Source organism: Thermobia domestica, chromosome 2 (assembly GCF_964235325.1).
Source record: "Thermobia domestica chromosome 2, izTheDome1.hap1.1, whole genome shotgun sequence".
Classification (NCBI taxonomy): Eukaryota; Metazoa; Arthropoda; class Insecta; order Zygentoma; family Lepismatidae; genus Thermobia; species Thermobia domestica.
The window spans coordinates 272737826-272757565 of NC_137455.1; the positions used below are offsets into that span (position 1 = coordinate 272737826).

The 19740-nt window shown below is 34.7% G+C and overlaps 1 protein-coding gene across 1 annotated transcript in view; it reads right to left on the reverse strand.

Moving 5' to 3' along the window:
- LOC145679813 (glycine receptor subunit alpha-2-like) overlaps positions 1-13135 on the reverse strand; it is a 640671-nt gene extending 627536 nt beyond the window's left edge. The window contains exon 1 of the mRNA XM_081750341.1: positions 13049-13135. Coding sequence (XP_081606467.1) covers positions 13049-13112 — 64 coding nt within the window. The 5' untranslated portion in view covers positions 13113-13135. The remainder of the gene's footprint in view (positions 1-13048) is intronic.
- Between the last annotated feature and the right edge of the window lie 6605 nt (positions 13136-19740).

A 19740-nucleotide genomic window follows, 5' to 3' on the forward strand; every position in this document is an offset into this window, starting at 1 on the left:
AAAAGAAATACTTAAATTAGTTTACTTGATTTAGACTTACTTGTCTATTAATATCATTAGGCATTATAAATCCGTATCAACATCTTTAGCCTATCCGACATCAGCATGGAACGTAAACTTAAAGATTTCATTTCATACATCCATAATAGTAAGAAGTGTCATGAATAAATCTCAACAGTGAAGTTTCCTGTGTGATGCAAGATTAAATAGTATATTATGTAATAAATTTAATATAATAAACGAAGCAACTATATGCAAAAACCACACCCCGGCCCATGGAATCTTTTTAACCGACTCACCTATTATTAAAAAGTGTATTTCTTACGTAATCTTGTAAACTGAACTGTATTTTTGTCCCTAAATAACTGATACCCACCTTGAAAATATTCTCTGCAATGGAACATCCAGTGTACTGCTGAACATTGACAGACTAGTCCAGAACATAAAGGGTAAAGCACCCTTCGTAAATAGACTTTTCTGCTTTTCTTTAATAAGTAAATATGTTGGTTATCGTTATAACAGATTTTGTGTCCCTCTGAGATCAGCGTATGATAAACAAGTTTCGTCATTGAATACGTACAGCCCTCGATACCAGCAAGACATCTCTGATTGGCCCACCTTCTCCTCTAACACATGCATAGAATTGATAAACAATAAGAATATTGTCCTTTCATCGTTTCTTGCAAAAAATCATTTTTACAAGATTTTGAAATGAAATCTTTCAGTTTTACATCCCACGGTTATGCCGACTACACCAAAGGAGACGATGATAATGAGAAATGAATGCAATGGCGGAATGAATACAGTGGGAGGAAACGGGGGATTCCGAGAAAACCCACGAGCATTTACGAGATTTCAACAACACCCTATTTTAACAACTTCCTTGTTACATTGCTAGCAACAGTCGAATGGGCACGGACGTTCGACTTCGGATCCCATATCTTCCGGATTATTACAAGGTATGCGCAAAGATGCACAAGAAATGCACATGCAATCGATGAATACCGCGAACAGCAGCAAATATTTTCTTTTTCTTTCTTTTTCTTTTTCTTTTTTCTTCCTTTGTATAATGGACTTAAAACAATACATTGTTTCAGTTTTCAGTGTCATTCTTATCTGACGAGTTCGTGTGTTTATTTCATGGAGTCTCTTCTGTGTGTTTATACCTGTATGTAGTTATTAATTGAAATAGTTTTCGGTAGGGGACGTATGAGTGCTTTTCTGCATTACTTTACAGAGTAGTCAGAATATGAACACGAAAAGTCAATATACACAGTCCATTTCTTATGATAGTTTGTTGTGATATATAATATTGTTAAAGGTAATATTGTAATTTGAAGTGAAAAATAGAAATGAAAAAAAATCATCTCACAAATTAATGCATCAAGATATTAGAAGAATTACATATAAAGTGTTGAAACATTGTATGAAAGAAAGGAAAAGTGAACTCATATTGTATTTAATAAAACAACACAAACACTTGACTGTGTAGTAGATAGAAATGTGAGAATTGTTATTAAAATTGGTATATTTTATTTAACCATACTATTCAAAGTATACACATAAATCCACACTGTAGACCAGTCAAAAAGGGAAGGTGGTGAAGTGCTTAAGCCTGTACCCTCTCATTATAGTGATATCAAAAATTGATTCTGCTAATATGCAGTATATTTTATTTGTGATCTCTCATAATACCACTTTTCTTATATATAATTTACCACAAACATTGTCTAGTCATGTTAAAACCAAAACTAACATCCCAGAAGCTCTTTTTAACTCTACATACGATTTTAGCAAATTGATTGTGTACTGAATTATCTTATTTTGGCGGGAGGGACTTCTTCTTGTCAGTATAAGTATCAAAATGTACTATCTGCTTTTGAGACTTAGAACAAGAAAGGAAACAGGTGGGTCATTTTCTTTATTTATTAACCTGCTTAGCTGAATTCTTTCCGCACGCAACTTCGTAGTGCCTAGTTCCTGATTCTATTTTCAATTGGGTCACTAACGTTTCCTGGTGTTGATCCATCACCATGAAGGACTACAGTAGCTCAGTAGTAGAGCGCTCCCATTTTATGTGTCAGATTCCTGGTTTAATTCCAGCTCTCGCCAAGTGCTGTGTTTTATTTTGTTCTCGGAATATTTCTTGATCGTTAATTCTGAAATAAGAAATAATACTAAATAAAGATATTATTGTATGACTGCGCATTTTAATGTGGACATTTATTTGTTTATTTATGTCCGTTGTTTGGTTTGATTGGGTTGGAGTTTAGACTCCCTTTTAGCACCGATGCTATTTGGGATATAAACCTATAGCTTAATGTATGATATAAACCTCATGAGCTACCACTGGAAATATTTATTTTCATTCTATTTGACTTTTCAACGAACATAAGAAGTTCATTACTGAATTCTCTATGTCTCTCTGTATGTATCTGTTATTCGCGATATATATATTTTTAATTATGAGCCCTCCATTCAATACAACAGCGAAAACTATCTCAAAGAAGTGATGGAATTTTTCGCGTCACTCTTATCGTTCCCGAGACATTGGCCAAAAAAGTTCCGATGTTCCGATTTCTGGAGATTTAATGAGCTATACCTTGGGAACCGTAAGTCGTAGAGAGATCGTATTGGTATTGATCAATACCTAAGAGGTGTTGAACATTTTGATACCAAACAGTAGCCAGTAGTCACTGCCCAATTGGCCACCGTTCCCCAGATAGTGGCCAAAAATGTTCGGATTTCGGGAGATTAAGGAGCCATATTTCGGAAACCGTAAGTCATAGAGAGATGATATTTTGCGAATGTTTCAATTTTGAGCTCTCCATTTTGAGCATGTGTCTTTGTAAAACAACACATAGTAGAACGCTTTTACAGAATTCTTAAACAAAAGATGTGGAAAAAATTTAGTACGCAAGGAAATTATTAATGGATAAAGAATTGTTTAATTAGTATAATGATAAAGTACATAGAACAATTGGTAAAAGCCTATAGAAGTTAAGAAAAATTAATATTATTTTTAAGTTCGTTCTGTCAATGCTCTTGGAGCATCGATCTGCAGAACTCATGTAATGTTGATCAAACTTGGCTTGGAACTTAACCTAATTTAGTTGGTACGTCTTAAACATACGTAATGTTTCTTTTCATACAGGCATTTGCTTATCAAGTTAATGTAAATTGAATTTGGGGTTTAACCTTAGTCAAGTTTTTAGAGAAAATTACGTAAGATAAACAAGTTAAAATATAATTTTTAGGTTAAGTGTGTGCGTTTATAATTTCTTAAAATCAACGAACGACGATATTTTTCTTCCACAACCGCGATACTCATGACTAGTTTTCGGAGCCTACGTCGTTGCCTAATACCGAACAATAAAACAATAAAACAAAATGTTTATGGCTGTTTCTTTATTCGTTTACCAACATGAATATGTATTGCTTTCTTTAGTTTTGTGAACATTTATCTCAGGTGCAGGCATATTTCCACATCCGTATATGGTTTGTGTAAAAGAACAACTCTTGATGGTTTTCGCAACTATATAAACCGAGCAAAGTCAAAGTTGCCATCGATCGTATCTGTGTGTCTTCTTCGGCTATTCCACTTTCACCCGTGTGCGTGCGAGACATCTACCGCCAAAATTTAGTACTCGTTTTATAACTCTACGTCTCCAAAGTAAGGGTGTAATACAGAAGGACTTTTATGACTCATACCTGTTTCAAGGAGACGTTTGGGTCTGAGGGGAGGAGAAAAAAAAGATGTTGAACCTTGACCTTACATAAGTTACAAATAATTCCATGTCACCAGAAAATATTTTATCTGACAGGACCTCTTGAAAGAGAATTACGAGTTTGCCTTAAACTCTTTACACGTGAAGTAGTGTTTTCGAAAAAGACGAGAAACGGTTTTTTTAAGAATAACAATAAGACTAGTAGTCCTTTTTCCTAAGCGAGACCTATAGACATATACAAGAGAAGTTATCTAAATTAAAAACTGAATCTAGGAAACAAAGGAAGAGTATTCGAATAATTTCTATTTGATCAAGGTTTGGAGACTGTAAGTTAAATTCGGAGACTAAAAACTTCGTGTCAAAAGAATCTATCTGATGTGCATTCATTTGCTTCTTTAATAGGAAATGACAACTCAATATCATGAACTATTTAACCCTCGAACCGCACACCTCAATTTCGATTACATTAACCGTACACTGGGGTATTGGGTGCTCAGTAAAAAAAAAAAAAAAAAAAAAAAAAAAAAAAAAAAAAAAAACTCATTGTTTCATGGAAACATGTAAATGTATATTGAAAAACTACTTTAACATATTCTCTAGATGTCTAACTTCTGCAAAAACATACTTTTACATGATACTTTAGGATTTACAAGTGTGTAATTTGTCAAAATAAGAAGAACATATTTTTTCGTACAAGATTTTGAAGTCTCATAGTTTTTAGAACTTTTTCTATTTTTCTTCATTGCAATTAGCACAAACAGTTAATGAGGTGTGTTTCGGAAGTAAACTGCTTACTCTCAGCATATCGGATAGTGGTTTTCATATCCTTGTTTTGCAGACAGATACTGCATCGTCCAGCCTTGTTGACGGGTTCGCCTAATTCTTCTCAGATGCGATGCTTGTACGGTTTCATAATCTCCTTCTGGATCATTTGAACTAGGTCACAGGCGGCTAAGTCTAGGTACATATTCATCTTCTGACGTATCAGATGAAAACACGTCTTAAATAAGATCATTTTCTAAAAAGTATCGCTATTTTCAATTTTAGACTTATTGTCAAAAGTTTCCGGTTTATCAGGTTCAAAAGAACGTACTAACTCATTTAAAATGTCTTACTTAGTTTCTAGTTTGTCGATTAAAAGTAAGAGTCTGCAAACAGTACACAAAAGCATGTATAATACTGTGGAAATTAAATATGTATAAGTGAAGAAAAACTTTGGCCGTACACTGGAGCACTGAATTCACCAACAACATTCTATAGACAAAACGAAATGTGTCATGACCATAGTAAACAGAGCAACTAACAGCCCGCCAAGGACGAGTAAAAGTCACGGGAGATGGCAGTGCTGAGTGTTGCCAACACAAATCTACAGCAAAACGTAAATTACCTGAGGCACTGAGTGCCCTGGTGTACGGCTCCAGGGTTAAGGAGATCGAGTTGAAGATTAGTACTGCTGCAAGTTAAAACGGACGGACAAATGGCTACTACTTTCCGGGATGAGGATGTATACCTTTTATCTGCGACGTTTTCACGCAAAAAATCTTTTTATCATGTCACAAAAAGTTATTCTTAAGTTATTTCACTTTCCTCTGAAAAATGCTATATGTATTGAGAAGGATCAAGGCTTAGATGCCAAATTTGGTCAAGATCGGTTAGATCTCTGAAGGGCGCGTAAACTATAGTTAAAAATCCAAGTCTGGATGTTCATAAATTTGAAATCAAAATTCTCGACCACATAATGTGTCATATCTGTACTAAGAATCTCAAAGTTACATCTAAAATTAAGATTGCATTAGACTTTTAAAGGTGCATACCATATACTTTTATAGTGTTATTGACATTTTAAAAAGATATAAGCCAATTGAATGACACGAAGAAATCTTACTGCTTTTGAGAAATATATTTGAATCAAAAATAAATGAACAACCAAATGCACAAGATAAGTACCAACTCAACAGTAAATATTCAGGATTATAGGCAATTTCATTTGATTTGATATTGAGTTTTGGAGATCTTTCAGCAGTGAGGCTATATGAGACACGGACTTACAGCTTCACGTGAAATCCAAACTACACTCATGTCCAACATTATTGTCATATTATGTTGTGGTAGGAATATAATTTGATAACGAATTCTCTGGGTATTTCTTATAATGTTTATGGTTGCATACTCGGCAAAGACATGTTTGTTGCTAATTTCATCTCAAAAGAGCATAAATAAGAACAATAAAACGAAAATAAAACTTTCTTGTCCATTTAGCAACATTTCGTTTTACTCATTCTAATTTTCGCATTTATAATTCTTTTCCTATGAAATATTTACCACAAATATACATTTCCCGATTATACACATAGTATCAGTATTAAAAGTTCTCTGCAAAATCATTGTCAAATTATATTGTTACAAGAAGACAGTTATAGATATGCGACAACCGTTTTGGACATGAGTGTATATGAGTTCCCGCTGTGAATCGAAACCGAGTCTCTCAAACCAAAGGCGCGTACGCTAACCACTTAACCACGAGGGAGCTCATTATAGGCAATTAAATCAATACGTCTAAGATGGGCACAACATATTATTTATACGAGGAAAAGTATCAGTGTGCTTAGAAATAATAAAGAAAATTTTTCATGAAAAATAGCACTGGACAACAAAAAAGACTTGTTAAATGCTTCCTTTCCCAAAATAGTTTATTGTTACTAATTGTGGGGCAAGAAAAATGCATCTGCCCTCACAGTTCTTTTATTAGCTACTGTTTTTGAGAAACAGTTGTTGTGATGTAGCATTTGGTGTCAATACTTTATATTATGTATTACCATCTTTATTCAATGCCTTTACAAACTGTTTCATTAACTCCTGTTTGACATGTAACGCAGGCAGGAGGATATTCTTCGTAGGAACTAAAGGGGAATGTTGAATATTCTTCTCACCAGGCCTAAAATCCCTTTTTGGAGGCCATATCTGATGTAATGGGAAGACCTGTCCCGACTATCCCATTCACCCCCCCAAAAAAAAAAAAAAAAAACAGCGGTATTCCGTGAAACCCAATTGCAACCCTAACACAATAGCGATGACATTTAGGTCTCTGCATAACTGCCAGTGATAAACATTGTACTGAACTGCTGCGAATATTTGTTTCATGTTTTGATATGTTTCTTTCATATAGACAGCAGAACAAATAGGCACTGATGGAAGAGAATTTGAATGATGTGTGGGAGAACTGCTTTGATACCAAATTTAGAGCTGTCTTTGAACAGTCCGTTCGTACGGTTTGTATTTAAAATGAAATTTGTTCATCTAACCAATTAGTATACAGAGCTCCTTCGTGGCTAAGCGGTTAGCGTACGCGCCTTTGGCGTGGGAGACCCGGGTTCGATTCCCGGCGGGAGCTCATGTGGTTCGGATTCCACGTTAATCAGTAGGTCCACGTCTCATATAGCCTCGCTGCTGAACGGGACGTTAAACTCAAAGTCAACTCAACTCAATTAGTATACATCATGACAAAATACCAGGGTATCCTGCTATGTGAAATAAACCTCAAGCTACTTTTGACGATTCCTGTATATTGAAACTTTCACATCATCTTATAATAAGTTTTATTTCTTAAGTCTTGATACAGCAAGTTAATCTCTGTTCTTAGGCAGCTGAATATCTAGAATGAAATCATTAAGTTCGGTGTGTGAAAGTAGGCGTGGGTCCTTCAGTGTTGCACTGTGCGGCACAATTTCCGTATGAGGGCCCTTGTTCTGCCTCCATGTCATCCGTGTCCTCTTCGTCTTGCACAATATATTCGTTTGGAAGATTAGGTACACGGAGACCTTTGCCATGAGAGATTGATCTGAGGGCTGACTGAATGTTGGGGTATTGTATAGACCCTTTCTTCTTTTTTGGGCACTCCATGTCTAATTGGTGGTACCGTTGTTGAAATGATTGGTTCGCTCTCTCTACACCACTAGAATGCCAAACTTCATTGAAAGACCCTTATTTTCTAACCATGCACGTAGATTCACGCAGCAACTTTTGCAATATGTATGAGGTACCCGCGGCTTATCCTGGCTCCTACTTTCACACCCGAATAGTGAAAATACGCTGTTCCCACAAGCGGCGTAAATGAACATTTCTGCTTTGAAAATGTGACTTCACTAAACACACCACATAAATTATTTAGACTGCTAACACATTGACAATGCATGTTGCTCTTTTAATCACTTAGCACCCGAGGAACTGGAGTATTATTTGGAAGGAAACAAGAAAACCGTAACTTTAAATATAATTTGTGTGGTTGTCACTTTAGTACACTTTACTACATTTTAGTGTACTTAAAACCTTTTTTTTTTTTTACTTGCAAATGGAACTAAGAATAATGATGTCACCATATGCGATATCGGAATGATGTTTCGCAGGAACATTCCCAATATGCAGTGTTCGTGCTCTCATCCAGTCTCTCAAGAGGGTCCCAAACGTCGAGAAAGGGATTTTTGCAAAGAAATTTACCGATTTTCCTAAATTTCAGTTTTCTCGTATGTGATAGCAGCATGGACGATATAGAATTTGAAAGGATACATCACTCTTCAGAGAATGATGTATTAACAATGATATTCTGATGAATAATGTTGCAGCAGAACCTATTTAATAACAAGGTTTTCACAATTGCTTGAAAACACCCCCATTACACACTGAAATTGGCTTTTCTTGAAGACAAGAGCTAACGGCACCATTTCATTGCCCATTTTGTGTTTATGGGACTCAATTTAACAATTTGTGACTAAATTCATTTCAGAAACACTTTTACTGTTGACCGGTGTAATCTTAGGTATATAGACAATGGCTCCAATACATATGGATTTGATACAATGGCAACTGTTGTTTAGTTTCTGGCTGTTTACACTTCATGTATTCAAATCAATGGAGTTCTAACAATAATGACAAATACACAGAGGAAGAAGAAAATAGGGTGGAGCAGAAAACTTAAAATAATAATAAACTATACAACTTCGTTATATTAAAGATTTGTAAGACAAATCTGTACTCTTGTTTCAGCTAGTATGAAACTAGGTTTTTACTATTTAATTTATATACCAAGTGAAAAAATACTCATAATAAGATTAGAATGAATTTGAAATATTAGAATCACTGTTAAAGTGAAACTAGGAAAATTATAAATACTCGTATGGTTTTCCGACACAAAACCCGCATGATCTACAACAAAACCCTTGGATGTACGCACCTGATATGAATGTTTCTATTGAGCCATCACCTCCTCTTGATCAAAATGATTCTATGGAAAGAAAATCACTAGAATTTCTAACTGCAGGAAGATTCGCAGTGTCCATGGAAATTACGTAATCTGATAATTTTAGTAAAGAAATACGTATGCGCTGTACGAAAACTAATCAAGGACATCAGAGCAGATATTTAAAAATTATTACCTTTCTGCAATATGTGTGATAGACTATCTTAAACCAAAATGTTAACTATGTACCTGAGTCTTACAAACGTTTTGTCTCTACACATACGTTTCATAAACCCAAGACGAAATCCTTTCAACTCAGAGGAAAGTATATTTTAGATATGAATATTATAACAGTAATCGTAATCTTATATATGTATATAAATGGTATGGTACAGATTTCTACTCTGGTAGTTCCATTGTTTTGTTTAGACTAAAATATAATGATAAAAAAACTGAAAATAGTTAACACATCACTGAAATTAATACTAAATTCCTTTATTAGAATAACTTTTTCCAATTTTCTAAATAAAAAACTAAAATTGCATGTAATAAACCTAGTTAATAGTTGTTACTTCAACAACTTAAATACTGACTTTGGTACCGTATATTTGAAATTCTGTAAAAACAATTCATCTACTATTCTTGAAGTTATATCCTAGTATCCTCCTATCGAATGGTGAATGGTAGTATGCAAGTAAATATCGACAGCTCCTATCGCATCTCGCTAATGCAAAAAGATAGCGCAGCAACAGAGAAAAGCAAGTTATTTCTCAGATATACGATTACAATATCACACTTAAAACCGGAAAGATAACTTCGTCTGTCAAGTAGTTTCACTCAGCCGAAGCCTCATAAAAATTGATTCCCGGTAAATGCATTGACATGATAGCAAAACGACTTGTAAATCGTGGTTGTGGTTCTGAATTTGATCACAGGATAGTTCTATTCATATTCGAGATATCAAGATAATAGAACAAAGAGACAATGTAATCTAAAATATTCATTTTCTTCATGAAATTACTAAACAAACCCAGAGGAGCTGAGACAAACTGATTTGTAGTAGATAAGGTTACAAAACTTTGTCTGTTCTCCGGATATGTTCTCTCTTTTGGAACCTGAAAGTGGTTGTGGTGACATTTTAGGAAAATGGAGAAATGTCTTCTTTTTTGATGCTATAGACAACATATAATTTCGAACTTTAATATGAACAAATGTTTAAAATGTTTTTACATATTCAATTTCCAAGAGAAAACAATACATCCAGCAGTAAGCACGAAGGAAAGAAACCTCGACATTGCAAAAGTTTAGTTGTATAAATTAACTTTTCTCGCTATGTCATTAAAGAATTCTTCAAGTAATACAAATATTTCCTTTTGGAAATCTAAAAATGTTCTCTTCCTTTAAAAGTCACTTTAGTAGTAATTGCGTTTAAGAAAAAAATATCTCAAAGAACAAGAACAACATACTTTATGTTTTATTTTTAAATTGAACTACTTACGTAAAATCTAATCACAATTTCTCAATTCTGTTAGTATCATACTACAATAGTTATAATTGATATGATGAAGTAAGTTACCTCATTCCCTATAGAGAATACAATTACACACGAGACAAGATGAGATGAAAAATAAGGTTTTCGTGTATCGTCTCCTAAATTTCTGTCGTATTCTTGTCTCGTGTCGAAACTTTTCGTCTCTTTGGTGAACTTTTGCACAAACTTTATGCCTTGAATTTCTTCTTAATTTCATCTAGAAGTTATTAGAATTCTTTCGCGTCATTTCAAGTCTACGAAGGATATGATAAAAGGAAATTTAAAGAATATGAATATTTATTATTGGAATATACAAGGTGGCTCAAAAGTAGGTGTACAGACCCTTACGGATCAACTCATTGCTTTTTTTAAATATAATTTCTTATTGTTATCCATCAAGCAGACTGAATTTCTTTATAGTTTGTTCTTAATGTCTTTTTACTTATATCTTAAGCTCGGAACAGCCGAAGCAAATAAATCTATAAGCTAGAATGTTACACTTGATCAATGCAGGAGTGTATACCTACTTTTGAACCACCCTGTACTAGTATTATGTAATGACTTGCGTATGTTTAAGTGTTGATAATAACTTTCCATTAAGTTCGTACAAACACTTTATGCATATATATTTGCTTTTTACTATGAATCATTTAATACTAAAACAGTGTTTGAGATGTGAAGCTGGAGTGAACTAGTATTGTTCATGAGATTCGCGAAATTTTTAGTATCATCTCAAATTTGAAAATGTACTTCGCGTGTAGACTCGCATCTCGTTTTCAGGACAGAGATCGAGACAAAATGAAAAATTTCTCGTCTCGTAGGGAACACTAAAAAAAAAAAAAAAAAAAAAAAAAAAAAACTTGAGCCCATGATACTTCTTACTAACTACAAAAAAAGTTAATTGTATTAATATCAATTTTCACCTTGTTTTATAACTGATAAGTTATACCTATTACTCATCAGCCATTTTATATACGTAAGTTAAAATAAATCGTTTGTTGTAGCGTTCGAGTTTGAAAATTATAGACTCAAAAGGCTTAAGAAATTATACCAGAACGATTCAAAATTCCAACTAAGTATCCACGTTCACTAACAATGTCTGTACACACAGCATATTTTCAGAAATACACGTACAAAATTAATTGTTGAATATTGTTCTGAAACCCAGCTGTAATTTTCAAAATATATTGTCAAGAGTCGGTACGTATCGCAGACTTCGGTACTTCGATAGTACATGACTAGTTGTAAAATTTCTCGAGTTGCTTAAGCTAGATACTATAGTTTTAAAACTGGGGAACTTTAATTACTTATTCTTTGAAATTTCATCAGTTTATGAATTTTGTAGATGTTTCTGAACCGATTTTCCCAGAAATGTATACGATGTGAATGGTATGTATACAAGATATTGTAATAAAATGTCTTCTGACTTTATTTTTAATTTGGTGTGCGGAAACTCTACGAATCGGAAATGAAAACTGAAATGAAATTTTTTATCGTCCCATTTTCATGCCCATTAGGCTAAGGTTGATGAATGATTAAAGCAAGAGAATGATGATGAAAGAATTGGTGGAAAAAGAATATGGGAGGAAACGGGAGGACATGAGGATGCCCATGGACATGATGTTGTCCACCACAAATTATCTTGGCCAAGGATCGAACCAGGGATACCCCATGAACCAGAGGTATGCGCTCTACCATTGACCCACCGTGCCCCACAAGAATGTGAAATCATTGTAAGCTGGATGTTGATTCAGACATTTGACGTTTCCAACTTAAGAGTCTCTATCACTGCGAAATTAAAATACCGCTAATTTTACAGTAATTATGTGATATCTTCAAATAGATAAAAGATAATCGAAAAGTGGATCAAGACCTCCCTAGACGATGTTATTTTCCATGAGTTATCGTTATTACGAGTCAGCTAGTAGCTTTTCGTTTGTTGTTATTTAGAAACGCGAAAATAAATGCCGATTTTCTAAATGTCTGGAAATCGAAAGCAGATAAATGAGTCGTGATAACGATATCTCACGCAAAATAATACTGTCTAGAGAGGTCTTGTTCCCCTTTTCGACGATCTTTTATCTGTTTCAAGGTATCACGTAATTACTGTAAAATTAGCGGTATTTTAATTTCGCAGTGATAAGACCTCTTAAGTGTTCGGAAAAACTTTGAATATGACTTAGCTTGTAACTTAGAAACAATGTAATTAAACAATTATAGTACTAGATATATTATTTAGAAACCTTAGTATTGCATTACTTGATTCTGTAAAAGAAGACCATACTATCAAACTTATCGATATTGAAATATCGGTACTCAAAACTTAATTTCCTTAGAAGACCTAAGTGTGATGTTTTCCGATAGTATTTCGTAATAGTAATAAATTATATTCAATGCAAGTTCGTAATCTTCAAGAATTACATTTTTATATTATTAATTTTATCTCATATTTTGTGCTTAATTCCTTCTCAATATTGAGTTAAATGGACATTGCTCGTTAATTTAGAAGACTATCAATAATCTATTTCAAACAAAAAGAAAAAGAGCAGGTCTTACTTAAATGATTGGTGGGGGTCGCCCTCCGATCGTAGTCTTTGCCTAGAAGCCGATCCACTATCATGAGATGATCCACTTTCGCTCCGTTCCTGAAAAGAGGACGAGAAAGAAGAATGAGACAAACAAAAGAAGATAAACCGCAAAAGGGTTAAACAATATATATGGTCGATGGTCAAACACGCAACAAAGGGATAAACGAACTGTCAATATTGTGATAAAGAAGATACAAACCAAGTTTTATATACAGGGACAGAATAGAGACCTCACTGTCTAAAAAGACGTGTTCAATTGGGAAAACAAAGGGCGCTTCTCAATCCCCTGGGCATTTGTCTTGCTTCGCTAGTCTTCCTACACCTAGAGTTTCAAAAGGACCAAAATAGAAAGATAAATAGACTTATATCTATCATAGAATAAATGCTAAATTGTAATAGTACTTGAGACATCAAAATATATCTAGTTAGATAAATAGGATAGTTCATTCATAGTTGTAAGATATTGTTTGGTTAGCGTAGCGTTTCTCAAAGTGTTGTTCACAGATCATAAGTGGTCACCTTGTATTCGTCTTAGATAGGATATTATTCCAAAAAAGGCAGAAAAAATAGAATTTAACTTAACAGCGTGTCATATTACAGTTGAGAATCTCAAACACATATAAATTATATAATTTATAGATTATACAATTTGATAAGATAAAGATTATTCAAATTCTAACGATTTTTATAAATGCGATATTATAAAATATACTTCCCTCAATTATTAAACAAAAAATAATATGCATTTTCTTCTATAAATACTAATATAAAATTAAGAGAATTTTAATTAATACTATATAAAATGGGTTGGATTTCAAAGATCGAAGACTCATAAGAAATTATATATGAACAAACAAATAAGTGTTAGAATAGAGAAGAAAATGACAGAGGAATGTGAAATTGGAAGGGGAGGTTGACATGGATGCTGTCTCTCGCCTACATTATTTGGTATTTATTACAAGTAGAAGTGAAAAAGAGCTTACAAAATAAAGACGGCATTTCAGTAGGAGGTAGAATGATTAGATATATACGGTTTGCTGATGATAGGGCGCTTGTTGCAGAATCTGAAGAGAAAAATCAATACCACGATAGAAAACTTGAGGAAGGGCTGTGAAGAATATGGGATGCAAACACATATTAGGTCAAAAGCCATGGTGATTGGAACGAAGGGGTCGGTATCAAATATACAAGTAGGAGGGGAGAAAATAGAACAGGTCACTAGTTTTCGATAACGGGGTAGTGTTATTAGTAATGATATGAAATGTGAACGTAAAATAGAAGGAATCACAGGAATATCGAAACAAGCTTTTACGACGAAGAAAATACTATTTTGTGGGACCTGGAATAAGAAGTTGAGAAAAAAGACTCACAAAATGCTTCGTGTGGAGTATTGTACTGTATGGGTCAGGAATATGGACATTACGCAAAATTGATGAGAAACAACTGGAAGTTTTAGAAATGTGGATGTGGAGAAGAGTGGAGTGAATTAGCTGGGTCGAGCGGAAAACGAATAAGAGGGTGTCGGAAATGGTAGGGGAGAAAATAACAGTTTTAAATAGTATTAAGAACAGGAAAAGAAACTGATTGGGAAGAAGTAACGGTGTTATGAGGGAGGTTGTAGAGCGTATGGTTATAGGAAAGAGAGGGAGAGGGCGAAAGATACTACAATTAATGAACGATACCGAAACAGAAAAATTTTGTGTGAAAACGAAGATGTTAGCGGAAGACCGTGAAGCATGGAAGCTTCTCAGCTGTGCCAAATGACCAGCTAGTAATGGCAGAATACCTATGATGATACAAAATGCAACTATACTGGTTTATCGTCGAAACAAAGAAAAAGAAAAATGAAAGTAAAATGATAAATTTGGTCTCAAATTGGACAAGAGTAGGTTGTCAGTAGAATGTTTTGGTTAATAAAAGGTGGTCTTCACTTGAGAAAAGTTCGGGAAGTTCTTATTTAGTGTCATAGAAATGAGGCTGGTTCAAGATCGACGTTCTAGAATAGTTAGCTATAATTATTTCTTTTGGTAACTATAACATAATTAAAAAATATTTGCTTGTCCCTGCTCCATGATAACTGTGGAAGTCACACAACCGCACAATGCAAGCAGGAACAGCGGCGCTACAAGAAGCTAGATGAAGCTAGTATTCTTAACCATTCCGTGGGCTCCTAATTTACATTAAAATATTTTAAATGGAGTGAATTTGTGTTGATTTTCAAAATCATCCTAATGGAAGCTTCACAGTGTTGAATTCAAATTGTCCTCAGGAGGTGAATTTTGTAATCTAAAGGGAAACGTTTTCGAAATTCAGAATTAATAAGAATTTCAATAAGCTGATCTAATACGTACACCGCTCTGAAAGTGGTATGCATGTCTCACTTTATCGGGTAAGCGCATTATGAGCTCAAAAAGCATAAGTTCTGTGGAATATGTGTTGATACAAATCTTTGAAATGACATTTTTCAGTTTAACATCCCACAATTATGCCTTTTAGGCTAAGGGAGAGGGTGATTAAGGAAAGTGAACGATGATAGGAGAATTGGTAGAAGGGCAATGTGGAAGGAGACTGGAGTCCCAAGAAAACTCATGGATGTGATGAGTCAACACTCAGATCTCGAATTATGATACAAATTATTACTTAAGTTAGTTCTCTTGTACATATAGACTGTTTTGATGCCAGATAGCCTAACTGCCAAACTGAAATTTTGCAGCAGTGAAATTTAAAGTTCGACATCTCATGAGCAATTCATATTACTGTAATGCTGCTAACTACAACAATAACTATGTAGCTTACGGTTTTATAATTTACTATTTACAAAACTCTTGTAAAAATGGTACCCACATATAGAAATGTATGAAAACATATGTCTATATTTATTTATTTATATCTTTTGGAATTATGGCACTTAATATCCAAGCCGTCCAAATACCGATATACACTAACCAGTCAAAACATTGTGATCATCTACATAATACCTGGTATTTTCACATTTGGTTCGCACGATAGGAGCAATGCAGTTTTGCATTGAAAGAATGAGACCTTCGTAGGTCGCTGGAATCCTGGAGTACCACATTTACACACAAGCTACTTAATTCTTGCAAATTCCACAGAGATGGCTGATGAGTTCGTATCTGATATTCAATTACATTCTAATGGTATTCAATCAAGTTAAGATCGGGTGAGTTTGAGGCCACTGTAGCAACTGAAATTAATGTCTGCACTCATCGAACCCCTGCAGCGCACGTTGACTTTGTGACAACAAGCATTACCTTCTGATGCATTCCTAACTAGAAACATGACCGACATGAATGATCATACGTGATCACCAATGATCTGCTGATATTTAGTACCTGCTAGGTGTCCTCTACACTCCCACTGCTGTGCCCATAGATGACCATTTGAATGTTCTCCAAATTATAATAGAGATACCTTAGGCTTGTCTTCATCCTGCTATGTACGTTTCGAGCAGCTATTTTTCTTGAATGCGATGGATTCAGACTCATCCACCCATGAGATTTAGACAGTATCATGACTCATCGAACGATGCAACGCTGTATTATTCATTTGAGGTCCAGTGACGAGAGGTACGAGCCCATTTCAGTCGTTATCAATGATCGTGAGGGTTAACGTTGAAATCCGTTGTGTGATGTGGGTTGTGGATGCCCATATTTAATAATGTACAGTGAACTTCAAGCTTAGAAATATTTGTCCACTTAAACTCTGGTGTTAATTGCGCCACAGTTTGGGTTCTATTTTGCTGTACCAAGCTCGACAGGCTACGAAGCCAAATATATTTATTTAAGTATGCCCGAAACATATCCTGTGATTTGGTGTGAGTTTCAACATCACTCTTCCATCTTTAAAAGGCACTAACGAAGGTAACACGAGAACATCGGTAAGTCCCGATCTTTCCGGGATGTTTGTTCCCAGTTTTCTAGTCATTACAATTTGGCCTCAATCAAACTTGACACCTCGCTGGTTTTCCCTACTCTTCACATAAATATCAGACTGACTGATCGAGTGAGTCTTGTATATAGGCTGGTCAGCATATATGTTTATTTGTTCATTGACTAATTTCCGAATACAGCTTGAAAAGAAAGGTACGACTAAACTACACAACAATTAAGAACAATAAGGACAATATATTCTTGTCAAAGATCACTCTAATTTACACGTAACGAATAGAGGTTGCGACCGTTATCTATTACGATGAACGGGCTGACTTCATTAATGAGCTTAGGCAGAATAATTACTTTTGGTATGCATTGCAAAAAAAAAAAAAAAAAAAAAAAATGATTACATGTGTGGAATACAGGCTAGAGAATAACCCTTAATTTACCGTTACCTGTCAATACATTAAAAGATTGACTAGATTAGAAATAATTGTTCTAATAATCTATTGCAAAAACAAAACACAGAATTCGAAACTTGGCTTAGGTTAATTGTATTGCATATGGGATAGAGATAGCCATCGTTATCCGTTAAGACGTTACAGGCTGACTCTATTAACGAACTTGCCCAAGATAGTCGCTCTAGCTATATATTGCAAAAGACAATTCTAAAATTCCCCCTACACGTATGGTATGCACGTATTAAAGTTGCTGTTATCCATTAGGATATTAATGGACTGGGTTCCCTAACAAACCTGGCGGAAATAATTATTTTAGTTATCTACTGCCAAAAACAGAGTTTAAAATAACAGTTACCGGTACATGTATGGGATACGAGCTATAGATAGCCAGTGTTAAAGCCACCGTTACACGTTAAAATATTAACGAATTCCCTCCCTTAACGAATTCGGTTGAGATAATTACTCTAGCTATCTATTGCAAGAAAGCAGAATTCCAAATTCCGCTTATCTGTATACAATATGAGCAATATAGGTATATAACCACCGTTCAAGTCGCCGTTACTATTACAATGTGAACGGATTGAGTTCGTTAACAAATTTAACCGAGATAATTATTCTAGATCTATTGCAACAAACCAGAATTCAAAAATCGCTCACATGAGTGGAATATCGGATATAAATAGCCACGTTTAAAGTAACTGTTATCAATTAATATATTAACGAACTGGCTCCATTAACGAATTTGGAGATAATTTCTCTTTCCAAAAACACATAAAAAAAACATTCCCCTTCATGATTTAACATATAGGATAACGAACAGATGGACGAAAGGACATACAAACAAATCTACCTTTTATACGTCTCTCACTACGTAATCCTAATAACGGGAAAGAGAGTGAAAAGATATATATACACCTTTGTACTGACTCAGCGAAAATTTGAGACAGTGGCATGCTGGAGAATTTGTACTAGTATTTCCCACTCAGGGTTAGAGACGAAACCTTTGTGAAAGTGTCTCGCCATTGACTTCTTTCTATTAGATGAGGAGTGTCTCATCCCGTATGTCGTCACGAAACTCGCTCATTTCATGTGCAACACTATAGCTACCTACGAAGTTTTAACTTGAATATTGATGCAATACTGTGATTGAAATGAAATGAAACATTTCAGTTTAACGTCCTACGATTAGGCCCTTTAGGCTAGGAGAGAGTAAGGGAAGTGAATGATGATGGAAGAATTGGTGGAATGAGAAAGTAGAAGGAAAAGGAGTATACCGAGAGAACCCACGGACACGATATTGTCCACCAGTGCGTTGTCGGGGGGAGGGGGGCGAGCGCGGCAACGGCCCCATGCGCCAAAGTAAGGGGCCAAAACTCAGGGAGTAAAAAGAAGGGGAAAAAGAAGAGAGAGGAGAAAGACTTGGAATATTACTAGTATGTATTTAAATCCTCTTCCTGCTTTAAGAAATGGTCCTATAATTTTATTCATGCTAGGAAAATGGATGTTTTATAAAAGGGAAGGAAAAACAATCAAAAATGCTCAAAATCAAGGGAAAGCAGGGTTTATTTTTTGAAAATTTTCTTATTCTTCGCGTCAATCATGATGGTCCTTCGAGGCTGTTTTTTCGACTTCACGAATATATACTGGGGCGACGTCGTATACTCTCGCCCCGGAGCGCTGATTTTCCACGGCACGGCACTGTTGTCCACCACAAAATAACTTGGACAGGGATCTATCTAGGGGCCCCACGCACCATAGGTAAGCACTTTACCACTGAACTAGCGTGCTCCGTGACGCTGTGATTGAAATCTTCACTTGCAAATGTGACTATTATTCAAAAGTAACATTATTTTCAATGCTGATGTGAATGATAATGGAAATACAGATAAGGTAATCAAATTTGACAAAGATTGATATTGGAAAAGGAGGTATTTAACTATCACTAAAAATAACTAATGATTTGAAAGCCGTGTCTTAGTCTCTGCAAGCTCTGTATGAGTTGGACGAAACTTACAATTTATGAGGGTAATATGTTCTATAAGAAGGTATCAAATGTCGCATTGAAAACTTGTCTTGAATATTACTTATTGTTTTCTGAAAAGAAAAAGAAAAAAGTATAATTGAAGTGTTTGATGTAGTTGCAAACGACTTTTTTGATCAAAATATTTTCTATATTTTTATCTTACAATATTAAGAATAATTGTTTATTAACCTAAATTTCAGATCATATGTTCATAGCTTATAGAAAACAATGATTTATTTGGTTGTATGCTTAAGCCATGGATGTAATACAATAAAATGATCAT